The 21,399-nt window shown below is 40.7% G+C and overlaps 1 protein-coding gene across 1 annotated transcript; it reads left to right on the forward strand.

Annotated features, from left to right (window-relative positions):
• Positions 1-10,991: 10,991 nt before the first annotated feature.
• LOC115572184 (tiggy-winkle hedgehog protein-like) lies at positions 10,992-17,843 on the forward strand. Its single transcript, XM_030402015.1, has 3 exons — positions 10,992-11,455; positions 13,608-13,869; positions 16,245-17,843. Exons 1-3 carry the CDS (start codon positions 11,159-11,161, stop codon positions 16,958-16,960), a joined length of 1,275 nt encoding a protein of 424 aa, XP_030257875.1. The 5' UTR covers positions 10,992-11,158; the 3' UTR covers positions 16,961-17,843.
• Positions 17,844-21,399: the final 3,556 nt, after the last annotated feature.

Here is a 21,399-nt window from a genome sequence, read left to right on the forward strand (position 1 = left end):
AAGGTGAAGTTCAGTGTGTCCAGCGATAAGATAGCAGTGTTTTGCAATGTCGTCACTCAGAACTAGACACGCAAATTACTCTGTCGTTGGTTGTATAAATCAACATAAGTGCCTATATTCTGTCCCAGCTACAGAACAGAAGAAACAGTGGTTGCTTTTCATTTTTAATGACAACGTGCCGGCTACCTTTCCTGTTAGCCTGTATGTGTGTGCTAACCGCTTCACATCGGACTGCTTCAGTAACGAGGGTCAGTACAAAGCTGGCTTTACCTCGACACTGACCCTCGTAAAAGGATCAGTCCCACCCATACCGGACCCAGCAACTGCACCCGAGCCACAGGTAAGTGTCGCCACGTTTTGATAATATTTACAGTTGCCTACGAGTATGGTGAAGTCAGCTGGAAACTAGTTAGCTCCACTTTGTTATTCCCAACACTGCTGAACAGTGATGGGAATAATGGCGTTAAAATAAACGGCGTTACTAATGGCGTTACTTTTTTCAGTAATGGGTAATCTAACTAATGACTATTTTCATCGTTACAATGCTGTTACCGTTACGACTATTAAATGTGGCGTGTTATAAACTAAAGCTACTCATTGAAGCTGTTGTCATCTGGCATGTCTCTCAGCCACAGGAGCTGCTAAGCTGTTTTTTTTTCTCTTTGGTGAGGGAGGAGGGAGGGCGGGACAACCGCATAAGTGATGATGATTGGCTCTCTAAGGTAGAGTAAGAATTCGTAAGCCAATCAGAGGCAATGTTCAGTTTACACACAAACTACACGCACACAGCAGCCTCACCTCCAATTTCCACTGGATACGTCTCCGCTGCAATACGTTTCACTTTAGTCAATGTGTCAATCCCCACCAGGTCCGCTGCGCTGCGTATCTGCTCCGTCCCAGCTCCGGCAGTCCGGAGTCCTCCGGCACAGATACACAGGACTTCTATTTCTGGGGGATGCCGGAGCACGACACAGCAAGCAGCAAGCAGACAGGAAGTCAAAGGCCAAAATAACAGACAACATCCAGTTACTGTTCAAAATAAAACACTCCGTGTTGACACCAGCACACAAATCTCAAAAAAGAGACGAAAACAAGCTCTTCTGCTGATCCTTCGGTCGGGAACACTTTGTGTTGTTGTTTTTAATAACGCAGACCTATAACTGCGGCTGCGAGTGATTACGTGATTATCGCAGGAACTCCTCGGCCTCGTGACGCCAGCTGTCCACCGTACTCAAACCGCAACCGGTGGGGATTGCCGGACGGCAGAGCAAAACCGGATCGGAGCCGTAACGCAGCGGACGCGTATTCAGTGGAAATTGGGGGTCACACACACAAACTAGAAGAGGTAAGCTGCAGCAATGGCCAGTCCAGAGGGAAAGTGGAATCAAGACACTACTTTAATCTCCTTGAGGTAAAAGGTAAGAACGTACATGTGAAGTGTACATTATGTTCCAGAGCGAAGTGTTTGTCCACGTCTGTTGTAAGCAACTCTAATCTGATGAATCACCTCTCAACGGCACACGCTTCTACAGAACTAGTGGCCAAAAACACCGTTGTTGACACTGTTGATGATGACAGCAGGCCAGGTGTGGCTAATGTGAGCTCCACTAACAAAGAAGGACACGGAGCTGTCCGAGCAGCTACAGCTGGATTTGTCTGCTCCAGCTTCACAAAAACTTGTGACACAGACTGAACTGAATGCAATGATAGGCAGGTATGTTGTTGAGAACATGCTCCTGTTATCAACAGCTGACTCAGACTCTTTCAGAGCACTCATTGGCAAAATAGCAGAAAGACATTTTCTAAATACACGGATGCCGAGTACGCTAAAATGAATGCTGAGCTCAAAAGGGGGAAGAAAAAAAAGTAACGCAATAGTTACTTTCCCTGGTAACTAGTTACTTTTATGGTAGAGTAATTGAGTTACTAACTCACTTACTTTTTGGGAGAAGAAACTAGTAACTATAAGTAATTACTTTTCACGCTAATTCAGTGCACGAACGTGATTGACAGCGCGAATGTGATTCACGTCCTCAGCAGGTCGTTCGTGATTCTCGTTCACGTACTCTGCTGAAAGTGGGGCTGTGTCACTCACTCACTCACTCAGGGCAGAGGAGTTGATTCACGTTCAGTAACCGTACTGCTAAAATTAGCGCTGTGTTGCTAACATCCGTGTGGCATCATGTTTTGTGATTTTACTGTGCACAGAGGACACTTTCACCGTGTAATTTTAGTGCATGTATACCACTCAAAGCAGCGCTGCGTCTCCCACGAATGATTGTGTACTATAGTCCGTGAACGCACCGTCCCTCAGTAAGTAAACGTGAACCTCAGGGCTGAATCTTGAACTGAATGACGGATCGTTTGGCTGCTTATCAGTTCAGGGAGTTGGAGAGCACTGAACGATTCGGTGAACGAATCTTTTGAACAAATAATTTTAATGAACGGATTCTAGAGATTCAGTATAGTAAAAATAACTGCCGTTCCCATCACTACTGTGATCCCAAAGTTTCCCACATGTCTGGACTAGTGCGCCCCAGATTTCACACTGTCACTGTGAAAGTAGGTGTGATACATGCTGCTGTCTCGTCCTCAGTGATCTTCAGGCAGTATCTGGAAACGTTGGCAGTGCAGTGGAGTCCCATAGAGTTTTTGGTGACCTGCAGTATCCCTGACTCAGAGGCTCCACTAGGGCCGACACATATGCTGGGGAAAAAAAATATGTAACACACCTAACCATCAGAGCAACTTCTCAGCTGCCATTATTGTTGGAACGCAGCGCTGCCAATTGAACTGTTTTATCTTGTATTATCTTAAGTGTTGAGGCAGCGCTGCCACCCTGTGACTAAAATGCCACCGACAGACCTGTCTGTATCATCTGTATGAAGATGATCATCTGTATGAAGCTTAATATGCTCAGGCTTTGCAGATATTCAGTCCTGGATTTTTCATTACATGTCAATTACAGAGGTCACAGTCACAGTGTTGAGTTTTAACAGACAGCATTATACTGAGGTGCGTCTGATTTGTCCTCCTACATGCAGTGGCTTCATTGGCTACAGAACAAACACAGCTAAAGCTAGACAAAAGAGTACATCACATGAAAACGATGGTGAAGCTGGAAGGTACACCGTGAGCAGCAGTGAGGCACAGGTGTTGACGGAGTGGTCAGTGGAGAGAGGGCCTCCACGAGCAGTAAAACTTTAGGTGCATCATGACTTGTTTCCAAAAGCTGATAAAACACAGATATTACACGGCATGAAAATACATTATTTGTGTACTGGCTTTACAAGCAAAGTGTGTAACTTCACTTCATGGTTCTAATGTTAGCAAACTGAGGTTGCCTTATGCATTTTCAACAGGTTAGGATGCTAACACTACCATATATTAGGCATAGCTGGTGGATTTTACAAGATAGCTACGCTGAAGTCCACAATAAATGCTTCCTACACAAAGCGTATAACAACTGAAATTATTCTGCTGAATTGGCAAGCATTAAAAAACAAGACTTACGGTGCACAGCTCATGTTACCGCCACCACTTGATGAAGCCGCTGTGCTGCTGTGTGGCTGGGCCGCAGGAATGCAGCAGGGCGGTGCTGGCTTCGTTTCACGCTCTGAACACCATCAAACTTAGCCATCACAACGTCTCTGTTGCTGTTCAAGAGATAGATTTGGAGGCTAATCAAATTATTCAAATGACAGGCCCATTCTCCACTTCTGCACCAAGATACTGCAAAGAGTCTGCCCCTTTGTGTTTAAGTAAATCCTCACAGCGCCATATTGTAGCAGCAACTTCCGGTTCCGATTAATAACCTCTTATATCATTATAATCATACATTTAGTTACATTTAGATTCAACTCAGTTAGGTGGGCGGAATTTCCCAGACATGCCTTGATGCAATAGGTTTTGAGCTGAAAGCCAGAGAAATTGTGTTTAAGAGTGTTCTAGATAGCCCTAATCTTATCTGTTATGCAGTACTCAGGTTTTTTCATAAATGTTAGAATGGACTATGACTAATTTAATGAAAAATTATTAATTGAACCATGACTCACATGACTCACAAGATTGGTGAATACTGTGCTGAGTCATTAAGTTCATACTTTGACTCCCTGTATGATTAAACCTAGGCCAGTAACAATGTTGATGCTCACCTCTTTCATACATACATACATACATACATACTAAATTTAACATATATACATACTCACTCTTACGCATGTACAATTGTACGTTCTATGTGCAAGTGAAGTATATATGTATGTGCAAGTGAAATATGTATATTCGGCCTAAACGGCTTCAAGTCATGTCAGTTGGTTTATATAATATGGTCATTAGAGTAAGCAACACCAGGACTACTGACAAACTCAGCTAGTTAAAAGTTGATAAACCAAATGCAAATAAACTGTGTAAACGCATGTTGGTATGTGAACTGCAGCAACCACTCAGTGACCAGATACACTTGGTCTCTTAGAACTGAGTTCAGCCAGAGGTTGCTTGTAAGCCAGGCCAGTTTAAACCACACACTTACAAGACAAATATTCAATCTTGCAAATTGCCCTGCTACACACAGGCACTTACAAATACAATATACAGTACTCTCATTCTTATTCGTCTCTTCCTCCAACTCATTCATTGATCAGTTGTAATTAAAAGTCATTTCAGTTTCATTATCTTGTCTGTCTCAAGTGAGCATTACATTAATTAAGTTTACTTTCCCTTGTTCAATAACATTATTGACATTATATTACATGGCATTTAAGAAAGATGGGCATTATCCTCATCTAAAGAAGTTCTTTTTGCTGAAATTTGTTACAGATGCAGAGAAGGGGGACAGGTTCGCTCCGCCTCCGACCCACCTACAGAGGTGGTATTAGAGGCACAGCAGAGGCGAGCCGGTGTCTGTATGAATGGAAAAGCCAGAGGCGTGGCTCCGGGGTGAGTAGATCTGATGGTGTTCACAGTCTGACAGTTAAACAGATTCATCTCTCTTCAAGTAAAAGAGATATGTCCCACACTTCAACCCACAAAGCAATGTAACAGGACCAAACAACAGTAATATGTTAACTGGTAGTGTCTTTGGCAACTTGTATGAGGAAAAAATACTGCTATTATACATTCAAAAGTGTCTGTCATCCTGTCTGTCCTACTGACTCTCTGTCACATTTCTGGCGGATAAACAGCGTATGTCCCCGGCAGCAGAGCCAGGCGGCTCCTGCAGATGAATGGCAGCGATTATGTGACATGATTCAGAGCAAAAAACTTTAACTCACTGTGTCTTTGTCTCCTTCCACCATTGTGTTGTTATAGTTACTTACTCTGACAACTTCTGACGAGACTTCAGTGAACTTTCGCCCAGAAAACAGCAAGAGTCAGACAGCGTCCAGTTTACTGATGGTGATTATGCAATTATGTCATTTAGAACAGAAAACGTTACTTTGACTTCTGATATATGGTGGGTCAGGATCTTGATCCCAACACATTATAATAACATCCATATGACTATAAACAGTTGGCCGATACATGATGAAACTAAAAGTTGGACACTGAGGGAAACATGTTGAGAAAAATAAAATAATTGTCAACGCCATCATGTGCACCATCATGGCTCTTTTGGATCTGCGACTCCTGCGTGCTATATGAATTGACACACTGGTGCTTCTTTATGCCGCCTGCTTGGTTTATGTTTGGTTCATTGTGAACAAAGGTATAGAAATGGCAAGCCTTCACTGTGGCAATGATTCAGAGTGTCTTTGTGAAAAGGGGTATGGTCACATCAGTGGTTAAATTGGCTTTTGTAAGGAGGGGGAGCCCTTCTTCACTCAGCGGCCTTTATCTCTCAAAATATTTTTTTTTACCTTGCACCATCAGCATAATACATATTTTATCAACTTATGGCCTTCTTGATTATATCTCACATTCACATATTGGTAACTTATTAAGCCTACATTTCACCATCAATCTACACTGTAATTTGAAAAACGTACTCACAATATACATAATCAATTCACATATCAGCAACATTTATTTCCATCTCATCAATACACATCAATTATTTGCATTGTTTACACCTCACCATCAATTTATATAGTTATTTACATCTCACACATACATCTGCATGTCAAAACATCAAACCACATGTGAGAAGATGCCGGTAGCAGTGAAAACATGGACTGGAGTTTCATTGGTTCAGGTTTTATCTCAATAAACGAGTGGAACGGATTTAGTAATGAAGCTCTGACACAGCGCTCTGAAAACAGCGCTGAGTGAACAGGCTGTTGTATTGATAGGGATCCAAATGAATGATTTTAAAAAGTCATAAAATGGTAGTTACACCCATGATTACAATGAAACACTGAAGCAGAGGGAGCTCAGCTCCAGCTGGCTGTACTGACGACGTGAGGAGGCGGAGCTGAGCTCCGGAGGGCTCCGGGTCACATAAAAACTGCAGTTTGTACTGTAGATAAAGTTTATGAATTAATTACTGCTTGTGTTTTCATGAAGGGGCCTAAAACATGGCCCCTTCAGGGCCTGAAAGATGTATTATAGCTTTTCATTGGACAACACTAAAGAAAAGACACTTCGATACAATGTAAAGGCAGGAACACACCAGCCCAACCGTTGGACGTCTGAAGCGTTTGGAGAGACTCGGAAGAGGTCGGGAACATATATGTTTGGTGTGTTCGGCTCTGTCGGAAGCTTTCGGAGCTGCGCGGACGTTGTCGGATCCGACTGAGCATGCGAAGTCTGAGGAGGAGGGCCGTCGGACGTCTGAGCCATTGGATCCTCTGATTGGTTGTGTGCCAGCTGAATGGCCGTTCTGATTGGCGGTGTGCTAGCGAATCACCGTGGTGTGTGGGAGGGACGGAATACTGTGTGCGCTTTGTTTTTCTATGCACTCCGTTCCGTCATTCCCCGTTTTCATGTTTTGCAGTAGTGACACCAGACTAGTTGTTACGTCCGTTCAGGACGAATTAATTTGTGTAAGTTTGGTAATGCCTCGCTGCATGTTTAGTATGCAGCTGTTTTTTATCGGAAATAGTTAAGTTTCGTTTTGATCGAAAGTAAAAAGAGTTGCATGCATAAGGTTCTCGTTTACAACTCACAACACAAGCGCCACCCGCTTATTGCATCTCGCGCAAGCGCAGAACGTACACGCTACTGTGGCGTAGGAAGCACGTCGAAGCGGTGTGTTCAATGCAACTTTTCTGGCGAACGGGTCAGACAAGAGGCAACGGAGTGGTCGGAGAGTGGTCGGATAAGGCAGTTGGACATCTGGGCGGTGTGTGGGGGCCTTAAAGTACTCAGTGTACAGCTTGTATAATAGTGTAAATTCACTGTTCCCTCAAAATAAATATTCACAAAAACGTGAGGGGTGTACTCACTTTTGTGAGCTACTGTAACTGTGTGTGCAGATCTCAGTCCGTGGATCAGGAGGGATGAGTCCAGAAAATGTTCCTGATTAATTATAGCGGGTGGGATGCAGGTGGGTGAAATTTAAATGAGGGATGTATATTTATGATATGGAATGGTGGATAAACATTGATCACTAATTTGGTTTCCTTTGGTAAGTTTCCACCTCAGCTTTTATTTTGACTGATTAAATGTACACAATATTTGTTAAAATTACATTACTGCATGCATGGAAACATTTCTGAAAAGCAGTCTCTCCTATCAGAAAAGCAGTGTAAGCGTGTTATGAACTGGCGCATCTTTTTGTTGGTCTACGGTGCAGTGGCTTTCTGCTGCCTCATGATTGCAGTGCACTAGCAATGTGCCAGACCACGTCTCACCAACACGTCCAAGGGCACATTGAAAAATTATTTTCACCACATTTGTTACTTATGCTGTGTGGGCGATAGGCATGAAAATGACAACTGCATTGGTGTGAATCTAGCACTGACAATTGCACTGTGCTGTGTGCCGTTTTGCACCAAGTGTAAAGTAGAGCCCATAGAGACAAACAACCCTTTGGACTCACATTCACCACTCACACTACCCAGAAAAAAACTCACACAGGTCAGGTGAGGAACTCACAAGGTGTTTTATCGCAGTGTTTTAGGAGCTGATTGTTGATTTTAGGAAAAAGAAGGCAAACAAACACGCCCCAGGTGAACAATTATAGGTTCCTTGGAATAACCATCACTAAGAACCAATTTTGGTCATCCCACATCACCACCCTGGTTTAAAAAGGACAGAAAGGGTTCTAACATTATTATTGCCCAACTACTGATCATCAATGACATCAGTGAAGTGAGGTGGGTGCAGAGCCCAAAGATACTAAAAGACAACCCCCAGCCCAGTCACAGTATGTTCACCCTGCTGCCATCTGGCGGTCAGCAAGTCTGAGACCACCGGCAATAGCACCCAACCCATCCAAGTCCATCAATCCGAGCAAGAAGCCAAATCCCCACATAAGTGTACAAAAAACTCCTGGCATCTGAGCACCTGGAACGCCCCGTTCTGCTTTAACACCAGCATGCATCTGAGCTGGCACAGACCTGCACAGACCTGCACAAGCCTGCACAATTCCCAATGACCCAGACTGCCCTAAGGGGACCACTGCGATGCCCCAGAAAGACCGAGGGGCATCCCAGACCTAGGAGTTCCCGTGATAATTACATAATCATGCATGACCACAATTTAAACATAACAACCAAAGGATTAAAAGAAGTGCTTGTATTTGTCTCTTTTTTGAGATTTTTGTGATGGCCTCAACATGGAGTGGTATGTTTCGAAAATTAACCAGATGTTATGTTGTTGTTTCGGTGCGAGACTTCCTGTCTGCTCTGTGCTGAGTTGCACTAAATTGCTGCATCGTGCGTATCTTCTGAAGCTGGGACGGAGTAGATATGCAACTCAGCGGAGCCAGTGGAGGTAAACACATTGACGACAAGCTTCACTGCCGTAGCGGAGCTGTGACGGAGCAGAGCCAGACCAGACACGCATCTGGTGAAATCTAGCCATCAGAGTTAAGAGTTTCTAACAACAATGGTGATGGTGGAGGAGGTGGTACTGCTCTGTTGCATCCATATCCATAAGCTTTCAGAAAATGTGCACAATTCAGATTGAAAAAATGCAGATGGCTCTGTTGGTATCTACACATATGTCATGTTGAGCATAAATGTGCCTTTATTGTTATTATAGTTTATAATTCATTCATGTATAGCCCACATCAAATAGACATGTTAGATTTCTAAAAGGGATTGGTTGTATCACTTACAATCAGTCCTTCTATGTTAAATGAGTGTTAAAAAGCTCTGTATTCCAACAGAAATCTGTTATAGAGTGTTTGGTCAGTAGCTCATGTCTTTCTTCCTCCTATACATGCAGTAAAAGAGAAAAGACATTTTCTGGTATCTCTGCCCACTTTATCCAATAAGGACAGAGAAAGAGGCGATCCTGTCTGCTTGTGAATGCACAGAGATCAGGATCCTTCTGTAACTATACTGGCAATGGTGGAACAGGGCAAACCACCAATTCCAGCGCCTTGTATTACCAAACAAGCCCCGTAATGAAAAACGCTTGAAGAAAAGAAAGAGGCAAAGAGAGCTGCCTTGAAAAAATAAACAAGTCATGCCAGTGTGATGATGTAGAGAGGAGAGAGGGGATTGCTAAGTGCAAAAAGACAAAGTAAAAGTTAGCTTTAACCACAACGCTAACAGCAGTTCCAATGGTTTATCTAATGTAAAAGTCCACTTAACAACAGCTTATTTGTCAGACATAAATAACTCCAGTTTCTGCTTGGCTGCTATGGATCTTGGCATCACCTATCAATGACATAAACTGATTCAACTCACTGAAAGGGAATACAGACAAACAGTGAACTGAGAAAGATGTCAGAGTCACGTATGGAACTATCTAGACCACCAATAACAATTAAACTTCATACATATTTTAATAAGATATTAAAGTCACACATTCACAAATGTATAGAACTTAGTTCCTCAGTGTTTGTTAGTGACTGAGGCCCCAAAGTGACTGTTCCAACCACCAGCCTGACTCCCCACTTAAGACTCTTAGCATAGTTTGAGGATCAGGATTCTAAGAAATGCTAATTCTAATTCTAACATTTTAACAATTCATGCCAGGGGCCTCTGTATTTGCTATTAAGTAATGAAGTGCATAATACAGCAAAATACAAACAGTCCTTCTGCCTGTGACCTGGAAACTCAGTCTCAGGGCACGAGGCCCTTTTCCTAAAATGCATCTCAAGGAGAGAGGACAGAGGAGGTTTGCCAGACATGGATGTCATATAGGAGCCATGACGGACAGCTGGAATACACAAACCATGGTGGAGGGAAGGACTCTACAATGTTCTTAGTTGTAATAGTTCTTCAAGATGATCAAATGTCCAGTAAAACTTTCTGCCAATCAGAGTTTGCTGTTTATTTCATAATAATCACTAAGGTCACATTCTGCCAAGTTGTGAATTTAATTTACAGTACACTTTGGTTGTTAAGAGTGTTGTCATGTTTATCTGACAGAGACGATAAAATACAGGAGTATTTTGGGAGACATTCTGCTTTTCCTCCAATACATTCCAAAGGGAAATATTGTGCATCATACTCCTGTACACATACACAATACAGAGACACAGCTCCGAACTGCTTCATTTATACTATTTTATTTTTTTATCTACTTCTTACATCAGTTGTTTAGGAGAATGCTGCAACACTGTCTTGCTATAGAGTTCCAGAAAGCTTTGTGGTTTACTAAGTAAGTGATAACTGATATAAGATTTGTGATTTGGTGTGTGGTCAGAGTTTTCTGGAGTATGTTTCCTGCTGCAGCTCTGAATATAATTAGGGCATTTTGATATTTACATATATTGTGTATGTGCACAGTATAGATAGATAGATAGATAGATAGATAGATAGATAGATACATAGATACATAGATAGATAGATGTGCCAATTGAATTCCTCTGTCACTATTATCAGTGTGATCATCTGTGGAGAGAGAGGGGGAGAGAGAGAGAGAAAGAGAGAGTGTGAAAGAGAGAGAGAGTCCGACAGACCTGCAGTAGTTATGGCACCTGCAGTGCTCTGAGTGTAGTTGTAAAATACGTACAAGGAAAAAGAAAAAAGAAAAAACAAAGACTAAGACCTATCCGAGGCACCCTCACCTCCTCCCGGATCCCTCAGGTAAACCGGAGATGGTCCTGATGAGAGTGATGCTGTCGATGGCCCTCTGCCTGCTGCTGGCGTCCGTCGCCTCTGGTTGCGGACCGGGCAGGGGATACGGGAAGCGGAGGCATCCCAAGAAGCTCACACCGCTGGCTCTGAAACAATTCATCCCAAACGTGGCAGAGAAAACGCTGGGAGCCAGCGGAAAGTACGAAGGCAAGATCACCCGCAACTCGGACAGATTCAAGGACCTGACTCCCAACTACAACCCCGATATTATTTTTAAGGATGAGGAGAACACCAACGCGGACCGGCTCATGACACAAGTAGGAAATTATTTTTTAAGCCTGTTTTCTTCTTTTTTTCATTTGGTCTTACTTATATACACAGCAGATGACTGACTGACCGATGCGCTCTTCATATGTGACTCCTTGTTGCGGTGAACCCTGATGTCAGTGACCGGCCCAGTGTGCTTCTCATTATCGCATGCAGCTTTCATTGAATGAGTTGAATTAAGTGTGCATTGTTACTATTATTATTTTAAATAGGGTTAATATAAAAGACCGGTTACTAGCGTTTTACTTCATAGCTCTGGCGACCTGCCCAAGTCTAAAACATTACATGTCAGGCAGTGATGGAATGTAACTAAGTACATTTACTCTGCTTCTGTAATCTGAGGTAGCCTTGTTGTGCTTTACTGTTTTTCTTTTTGTTGTGGACATGTTCTGCTACTTCATTATACAGATATGCTGGTTACTTTACGTGATGCATCAGTGTACCTTATAATAAATGAATTATACATTTATAGTTAATTAAACTTTAGTGAATATTTAATATTTGACTGTTAACAGACAATTAAGTGTTTTAAAATGCATTTCTTCAGCAGTTTATTGTAAAGTTACAACTGATGTTTATCGATCTTTATATTGCTTAAAGGGGCACTATAGTTTTGGTAAATAAATATTCTATTCAGTCATGAAAACAAACATAGCTTGTTGATTTAGCTTGTTTAGGCAGAAAAAAAGGTTCATTTTTGATTAACAGTGAAATTATTATACAATGTTACCAGTTTATTTTATCAGCAATGGGATTTTAAAAATTGATAATACTATAAATACAAAAATACTGATCTGACCTAATAATCCGCTAGGGGGATAATTAGTCAACCCATAGTAAAAAGCCGATACATATAAATATGTGAAACATAAATAAATAAATAAAACCTTTTCTTATGCTTGTACATTTGATACTTAAGTACATTTAATATCAAATACTTTAAGACTACTGAAGAACTATTTGTATTGGTTACTTTCACTTTTACTAAAGTTATATTTTAACACAATATCTTTACTTTTACTCACAAATGACTATTGGATACATACAACACTGATGTCAGACACTTGATACATTGAATTGCCTGTAGATCAGTCAATCCAGACCTGTTATAGACCGGGGACTGGTCTATCTCTAGTGTCACTCACGAGGCCAGGGGCACCAGCCGTCTCCGCAACCCCCCCCCCCCCCCCGAATATGTGGTCAAAGGCTGCAGAATAGATGGATGGTTGGATGGGTTCCCATTACAAATAATAGTGTCATCTGGTTTATTGTGTCTTAAAGGGAAATTTTTCCTACAAAGATCAATTGTTTCATCAGTACCCAGCTTTATCATCAGAGAAAGTAACCCTGATAGCAGGATGTCATTCTGTCGCAAACTAGGAAGGGACATAATTCGTAGTGCAACATGCAGCTTAACCTGTACTCAGACCAGGCATGTGCTCTAATACAAGACCATACATTGTTCCAGCTGTCATACAGCGTAATTATACTGCAGGAGCCAACGGCTTCAATATTTTTGATCCTGCAATATGATGTGTGCCAACAATCACAATAATGATCAACCCAAAATGAGCACGCATCAAAACCTACATAAAGAACAAGACAATCCAAGTTGGGGGAGGGTTGCGTGTGACCAAGAGTCAAGATTTATTTGTTTTTTAAGATATGTTAAGTAATGTAATTTATTTAAGTTCTGTAACGTATAGTGACATGACTGAATGTTGTTCTCCTAACCCAAAGTATTAACTTTTCAAAAGACTGCCGAGAGGTTTTGTGTCTGAACGCAACAAAACCACTGCTTCACAACATAGCAGCCCAAAAGTCATAATATGTCCTAAAATTTATTTTGAAAGTCTAACCAGACATTATATGTGTATTATTGCTAACTTAATCCGTATAGCTGTATTTGAAGAGCTTGGAGTGAAAACATGTTGCCAAATGCCCACATTAAACTGTGATAAAATAATATCAAGACAAATCAACATAGTACCCAAATAATGTAATGTGTTATAATAAAAATATTTATTTAGTTTACAGTGAGAAATGGCCATCATTTCTATTGGTTGAAATAAGATTTGCAATAAAAAAAATATCTGATATAAATGTTGATGATTTGAACAACACATGTGTCTAATTTTTCAGCGGTGTAAGGACAAACTGAATTCTCTAGCTATTTCAGTCATGAATCAGTGGCCTGGGGTTAAACTTCGGGTCACAGAGGGCTGGGATGAGGACGGCCATCATTCTGAGGAGTCTCTGCACTATGAGGGCCGAGCGGTTGACATCACCACCTCAGACCGGGACAAGAGCAAATATGGCATGCTGTCCAGGCTGGCTGTGGAGGCGGGCTTTGACTGGGTCTACTATGAGTCTAAAGCCCACATCCATTGCTCTGTGAAAGCAGGTGGGTAGACTTTTTGTTTCATTATATGACACTAATAGAAATAATATGACTGAATGCAAAGTGCAATTTTCAAAACCATCATCTGTATGTAATATACAATGTTATCACTGAATGAAACAATATACATACAAGGTGGTATTTCACTGTTCTGACATACAACTTTTTTTTTTATGTGCTCCTAGGTCAGTTTTCTTCTTTTGTGTGCACAATGAGACAGGCACATCCTCAACAAACATTGTCAAACATGGCATACATAGCAACACAACAGCAAAGTGGATCACCTTATTGTTAACATTTTGTAGCAGCTAGTCTAATTAGATTCATTTTCAAGTGCCCACGTGCCCCTTAGAATGGTTTTCCAATGGGTCGTGGCTGAAATTTCCCTATGGAATAGCACAACCCTTCTTGAACCTTGTAGGTCATCAGTTGTTGTCGATGCAGTTTATGTGTATGAGCATGAATGGACATTTCAAATATGCCATCTTCAGCTGTGTTACTGGCCCAGCTGCCAGAATTGTTGCAGGCAAGATCTGGCCCACACCCCATACGTTTTTCTGGCCCGGCTCTTCTTAATGCTGTAGAATGCTCCATTCACTTGAATGGGCCTTCCCAACTTTCGGCAGTCAGTTATTTTTGTATAATTGACCGCTGCTAAGCATATTTGACCGTCGTCAAGGAAAGTGGCCTTTTTGCCTCTGATTCACGTATTTCGTAGCACTCTGTGCTCTAAAATCTTGCTCAGCAAGTAGTCCGGTCACTTATTACCCCCAGCGTCTTCGGTCGCTAAGCAATGTCAGCTGATCTGTAGTCTACTTCATATCGGAAAAAAACTATTCTAGGCCACTAGTATGGATGATCTTCACATGAACTTTCATTTTTTTTGGAAAATACAGTGATTTCAACTCTTGGCAAAAAGCTGAGTTGTCGTCATCGGTCAGGAAAGAAAAAGAGAGGAAAGCAGTGAAGAGTGAGAAGCGAAAGGGGGTCGGTTTGGCGAACTATATTTCTCTGCTGAAAAACACTTTGAACGGTAACAAATAAATTGTAAAAAGACACACTGTGTCAAGTTTTTTTTCGTGTTGGCTTTGACCGTGTAATAAGCGGTACCACCAAGGACGAATCAGACTCCGCTTTGCGTCGGGGTCCAGTTCGTCCTTTCGGGACTTATTTTCCCGATAATGACCACCATTCTATACATTATCCCTTACATAGACCATGTGGATTGATGGCCCTTCAGCGGTCTGCCCTCTTGCCAGGTCTGAGCCATAGATGAGCCATTCCATGGCCACATGTCAGCCAAGACATGGTATATGGGCCTGAGGAGGGCGTCTGGCACAGTTTTGCTATCTGGGTCTGCACTGATATTAGAGGAGCGGTACCTGGTGAAGCAACTCTGCTGCCCAACTTTAAATTTTGTGTGTCATATGCTATCAAATACATCATAATGCAAGACTGGCATGCACAAACAGGCAATAACATTAGCTCGCTAGCTAGTTAGCAGTATTGAAATGACAGAGAGTTCTGTAAAACCCCAGTTTGGAAGGCCCTAACACTTTGCCCACACCCTCTATCCGACCAAGAATTGAGACACCTCAGCCCTTGGCTGAACAAGGGGTTTTTTGGGATTAGGCCATTGCATCTTACCCTAAGAATTTTGTATATATTGAACCATGCAACACTATGTAACGATTGTATTAAGCTGCAACTTAAATGCTTGTTTGATCCTTAAACAGCTAACATCAGAGGAAGCTGCATCCAACATGATGACGTTCTCAGCCATTTCAGGCAGTGATTAGCCAGCATACAGAGCTACATTTTTGTTCTTCACACAACTCATTCAAACAATGTTTGTCTTCCAGCAAATATTTTCTGAAAAGGGCACCATTATTCACATTTAAAAGATCCACGTCAGTGTCCTTTTTACCCAGACTTTGAATGGGGCTCTGTTGGAGGTTATAAACACATTTGACATATTAGGTTGGGTTTTATTGAAATACTTCACAGAAAACCCACACATGTCAACCAACTGGTGCCACTAAAGGAAAAGTTGGGCAATCAACAAATCAGAAGGGTTAATGGATAAAAGTGTTTTCTTATGAAACCTCTTTCTGCAAGATTTCATATTATCAGATCAATTACATTTCTTTAAGCTTACTGAGACATGGTTAAGTCCAGGTGACTGTGTTGCATTAAATGAAAAGGTCCTTATCTCTCAGTCTTATTCACCAGACTATGATTTCAGGTTGTGAGGGAAGATCGGATTCACACAGATAACTTTCCGCATATTCCCTCCTGGGACTTTTTACCATTTGAATCACAGGTTTTATAATAAATAGCAGGGTAACTCTAATAAGTGCCATTGTTAAATCTTACAGAAAACTCTGTGGCAGCTAAGTCTGGAGGTTGCTTCCCTGGTTTTTCGACGGTGATCTTGTCAGATGGAAGAACTAAACTACTGAAGGAGCTCCATGTGGGGGACAAGGTGCTGGCTACTGACCAACAAGGAAATATTGTTCCCAGTGATTTTCTCATGTTCTTGGACCAGGACCGACACATTACCCGAGAGTTCTTTGTCCTAGAAACTGACGAGCCACACCGCAGACTGACACTGACTCCAGCTCACCTTGTCTTTGTTATAAACAACAATACCCAGAACAGCAACATTAGGGCCGTGTTTGCCAGTGATATAAAACCAGGACAGTGGCTTTATGCTGTTGGGAATAACTGGCCACACAATCTTATCTCTGCAAAAGTGATAAGAATTTCTGTGAAGCATTATGAAGGATCATATGCACCTATAACATCTCATGGAACCATCATAGTTGACGGGGTTTTGGCATCCTGCTATGCTGTGGTTGATAATCATCATCTTGCACACTGGGTTTTCGCACCAGTACGACTGTGGCACTCCTTCTTGTCACTGGTTGGGCTGTTGAAAGAGCTCAACAGTGTGCATCAAGCAGAAGGTGTCCACTGGTATCCGGAGCTCCTGTACCATGTTGGAGGTTGGCTTTTGGACAGCAACTCTTTTCACCCACAAAGCTGTGATATACTGAATGTTTTAAAAGACTATACATTCACACTGCAGTAAAATATCCTGTTTTGAAAAAAGTAAATCATTTGTGTGTCCCATAGAACCATACACTCCAACAAAGATGTGTCACTTTTAAGACAGCACAAAAGTATTACTTTTAATTCAAATTTAATTGTGTTTTAGTCTAACTGTATCACCACTATGTTCAGGGCTTCAGAGGGCTTAGTTCTCACTGACTGTCTGCTATCTGCAATGGATGATACCTAAACCTATTCAAAACTGGACCTTTTTTTGCAGTTTCTTCAGAACAGTTACACTGTACCCTGTAAAACAACTGTTTAGATCTGAAAAGACAGCACTACTGTGACAACAAAGTCAGATGCTCTTTCAAGTGAGTTGGGCTAACCTTTGGTTTATTTACAATCTGTCTGACATTGACTAACTGATTGTGTTTCTTGATCTCTCTTACTTCCTTGAGTAATGTCACTATGTTCCCCCGTATTTAAGCAGTCAAATTTGGAAAGTATGGTTTTATCATTATGGAGAAGAAAGATGGCTGAAACTACAAAAATGTACAAACATGTTTAAACTGAAATGACCATTTGAAGAAATTACAAATTTGGTTTGGGAAATTGTAGTTATTTTTTGTTGCTGTTCCTCTCTGTGTGCATCCAGCACAGTGGCCATCTCAATGATATGTGCACAACTGAAGGGTGCGCCCTAGCTTACAGTGATAGTTCAGGTCTTGATGTGGGTTAGTAGGAGGTTTTTCATCCATAGTCTGTGTGTTACCTGTAGTAGATGACTGACAGCTCTCCCTCTGTATGGAGAAACAGCATGTAGCACTGGTAGGGAAGACTAGCTCCATTAATCCATAAATTAATCCATGCCTTCCAACAACTCCAAAATTGTTTTTATAGAATGCTATTTTTAGAAGTATTGTGGTTCTGAGGGCAGTTAGGTACCTATCATAATTGTAAGTGTAGCTCCTCTAGGCAGTTAGCCAAACAGACGCTGCCTGCAGATGCATGCAGCATTTCAGTGGTCCCATCTAATGGTGCCATCTAGGTTTGTACATTGTTCTAACATGAACTTTGATATTTCTCCTCTGAAACCAGTAAGTATATAAAACATGAATGTAGCTGCCACTACTTATATCTACAGTAAAGGGGAGTCCAAATTGATGGGATAGTTACTGGGACTTCCTTGTTTAAATGAGGGCATGTGCACTGTCAGTGTCATAGCTAGTGTGTTAATGTATAATGACTCTGAATCGTCAAAGATACTGGAACCCTTTTTTTTACAGTTGGCGCAACCCTTTCAAAATGAAAATGCATTTGATATATATACAAACATATACAGACATACAGAAGATTGTTCTACATTATATTTATTTATTTGTTTCTGTTTTGTTGACAGAAAGGATGTCCATGTGTTATATTTATATGCTCAATTTGTTTATGTTTTTGAGTCTGCTGAATGATTATGTATTGAGTTCTGATGAAAGAATACAGAGTTAATGTAATTGTTATAACTGACTGTTAAGGTCAATTCTATTTTCATGGATGAATATAAAGTAAGACATTAATAAATTGTATATTTTTTTACACTGGATGTTGACCTCAAACATTTAGCAACCATTGCTTGGGGCATGGCTTCACAGGCACTCAGCACAGAGGTCAGTCTCCCCAGATTGTATTATATTATAGACTCAAGGGCTATACAGTATGGTATATCATCAGTATCACTGTAGGATTACACTAATAAATACAATGTTGATCACATTTGAGCAAATTGAACTCTTTAGTTTTTGGAATGTCTATGGAGCAGAGTAGTGCCTTATCAGGGGCATTATGCAGATTAGTTATGCAAACATTCCTCAATGTTAAGCAGTTGGAGGAAGAATTAATCTCATTGTTTGGAGTTATTAAAATCTTAGCTACACTGAACCTTAAATGTTCTGTAGCTGCTTTTCCCCTTTCTGTGTCTGTGACTGGTGTTCATGACGGGAAAAGGTTAACAGTTGCATATAGGTCTGCTGTAATGAGGGACAGGGCCATACCAATGCAGATCCATTTAAAGCTCCTTTCAATTATGTGTTGTTTATCATAACCATCATTGTTAAATGTATAGTTAATTAAACTTTAGTTAATGGTTATTTCACTGTTTACAAAGAATTAAATGATCATTAGTAATGTTTACTAATTATTAGTAATGCTATAGCTTATTGTCATTAGTTTGTGCAATATAAAATAATCTATAAATTATATACTTAATCATAGCTGATATATGACAAATTCTGTTTGATTCTGATAATGCAAGAAAACTATTGTTGATACATATACATTTCATATATTATAAAGAATGTATTAATAATTACATAACTGTAAACCTTCATGAAATCATTGTCTGTTAACAGTGAAATAACTATTAACTGAAGTTAATTAACTATGAATCTGCCGTTTATTAATGATGTTATTATTCTGTGTTACTGTTTTTGTATTTTTGTTTATTGGCCCCAAGGCCATGTTAAACAGCTTGAAAAGGAGCTGACGTAGTTGGAGAAGATTCCGAAAAGTTGCTGAAAACAAGTGTTGTTTGAGAGGATAACACTGCAAGAAAAGCTTAGAGTGAAAGAGCTCTGACCCAACCATCGTAATAAAACAATAAGTGCAAAACAGAGGAAGACAGTTCACCCTGTACTTTTCATGAGGCTGGTTTGCTATGAAATTGTGGCTGAATCGTGGCTAACTGCATGCAGTGGGTCGGCACTTTATTTAGCTGTCTCCGCCTTCTCTTTTTAAACAGCAGTGCACGATCCTGCATGGTTCCAATCAGGTATGACTGATTTAAAGTACTTTGCAGTAAAAGTGAAAAGCCATGAACAAGGTAAGATTAACATGTAAAATGCTTTGTATCTTGGCATTTTTGGTGGAGCTGATATTGCTGCTCAACCTGATGAAGATTTCAGGATAGGGGTGACAAAAACAGGGGCATCTTGGTTAAAATAATACACTGTGTAAAGTTCTGTAGTGTCATGACGAAAATGTACGCTAAGAACATGTGTTTTCAGAGGACACGTGGATTTTGTAGCATCACTAGATGCTGGAGTACAAGAACACCTGCAGAGTGCTGCTGTGTTTAAAGGAACGTCTGAGACAGGACACAATGAATTCCTGGACTGCATGCTCTCAGGTTTGAGAGAGCACACTACTGAAGAAATAAGAAATGCTGACTGTGTTTTACGTCGTCAGCGTATTTAATGTATTTTATGCTGCTGTATTCTTGTCATTTATGATAGTAATTCTGAATCTTTAGGTTTTGGACTGATGGTTTGACAAGCAGGGTTTGGGAATGTGTATGTAAACATTTTTTTTTGCAAAAATTCTTGAGTTTTCAATGAGGGTAATTTTAATGTGGTAATTATACTTTTTATGGACACACCATATCAGACAACTATTACTGTTTCAAGCAAGTATTTTTTTTTTTTATCTTAGTTTAATTGAATAGACTGGTGAGATGCATTAGTAGGGTGCTTTGGTGTGTGATACTGGTGATACATGAGAAAAACACATCTGACAAATGACTTTTACATCCTGTAAATCATTCTCAAACCGTCATCCTTGAACGAAGATGCAAACAGTAAATGTTTTACCTTCAACCATCAAATATAGAAATTCTGACATACATTTTATACAATAGACATTTCTCCTGCAATCAAATTGGGATACAACACAGTGTGACTATAATTATCCCTTTCATTAAGTATTCACAAATGCCGTAAGTAGTAGTAGTGGTCACTCAGCACATTTAGATTTCTGCTGCACATCCATTATGTTTCAAAACTGTGTCCAGCAAAGTTTTGACTCTATTTGGCTGCATACTAACTAATAACTAACTATCATTATTCATCAATTTTCATTAGTTCATGTGTTTTTTTGCCCCTGCCCCTAAGAGAGTCTGTGCACACCACTGCCCTATTTGTCTCGCTAGTGCTTGATGTCCATGTGACTCAAGTGATGGACAGAAAATGTATAAACTGGGAGAAAAACAGGAGAATTGTGAGTCTGGGAGGAAAACATTAAGAAAATGGCGTGGGTAGGCAAGTGTGGTGACCGCTACAATAGGAGTCTCCAGGAAAACATTCTGCATAGATGACATGCGCACACATAAACTCAGCTTGAAAACATCACCAGCCGACTCCATAAGTAAATGTTATGTATATTTAAATTGCTAAGGATCAGGACTCTTTGTGAAAGAAATCTAATAAGCTGTCAATCAGGTGTCGGTGAGGCATTAGTTCACATGTCGTATTAAAGTTCTCAAAATCTAGTCCACAGACCACTTCAACTGCAGTCTGAGGTGAGATCATGTCATCCTGTTTTGTAGTGTTTGGTGCTCTCTTGTGTCTGCTAAGGGAATTACATCAGAAAAAATTATAAAGATGCAAACATGGGTAGTATGCAGAGTCATATACATTTAAAGCATCAGGGGTA

This window comes from Sparus aurata, chromosome 21, assembly GCF_900880675.1.
Source record: "Sparus aurata chromosome 21, fSpaAur1.1, whole genome shotgun sequence".
Taxonomy (NCBI): Eukaryota; Metazoa; Chordata; class Actinopteri; order Spariformes; family Sparidae; genus Sparus; species Sparus aurata.

Bases quoted from the DNA above. Each gene is read 5' to 3' on its own strand.
- LOC115572184 (XM_030402015.1), top strand. From the start codon at position 11,159: ATGGTCCTGATGAGAGTGATGCTGTCGATGGCCCTCTGCCTGCTGCTG. The intron at 11,456-13,607 runs GTAGGAAATTAT...CTAATTTTTCAG, and splicing joins CGGACCGGCTCATGACACAA to CGGTGTAAGGACAAACTGAA. The intron at 13,870-16,244 runs GTGGGTAGACTT...TAAATCTTACAG, and splicing joins CCATTGCTCTGTGAAAGCAG to AAAACTCTGTGGCAGCTAAG.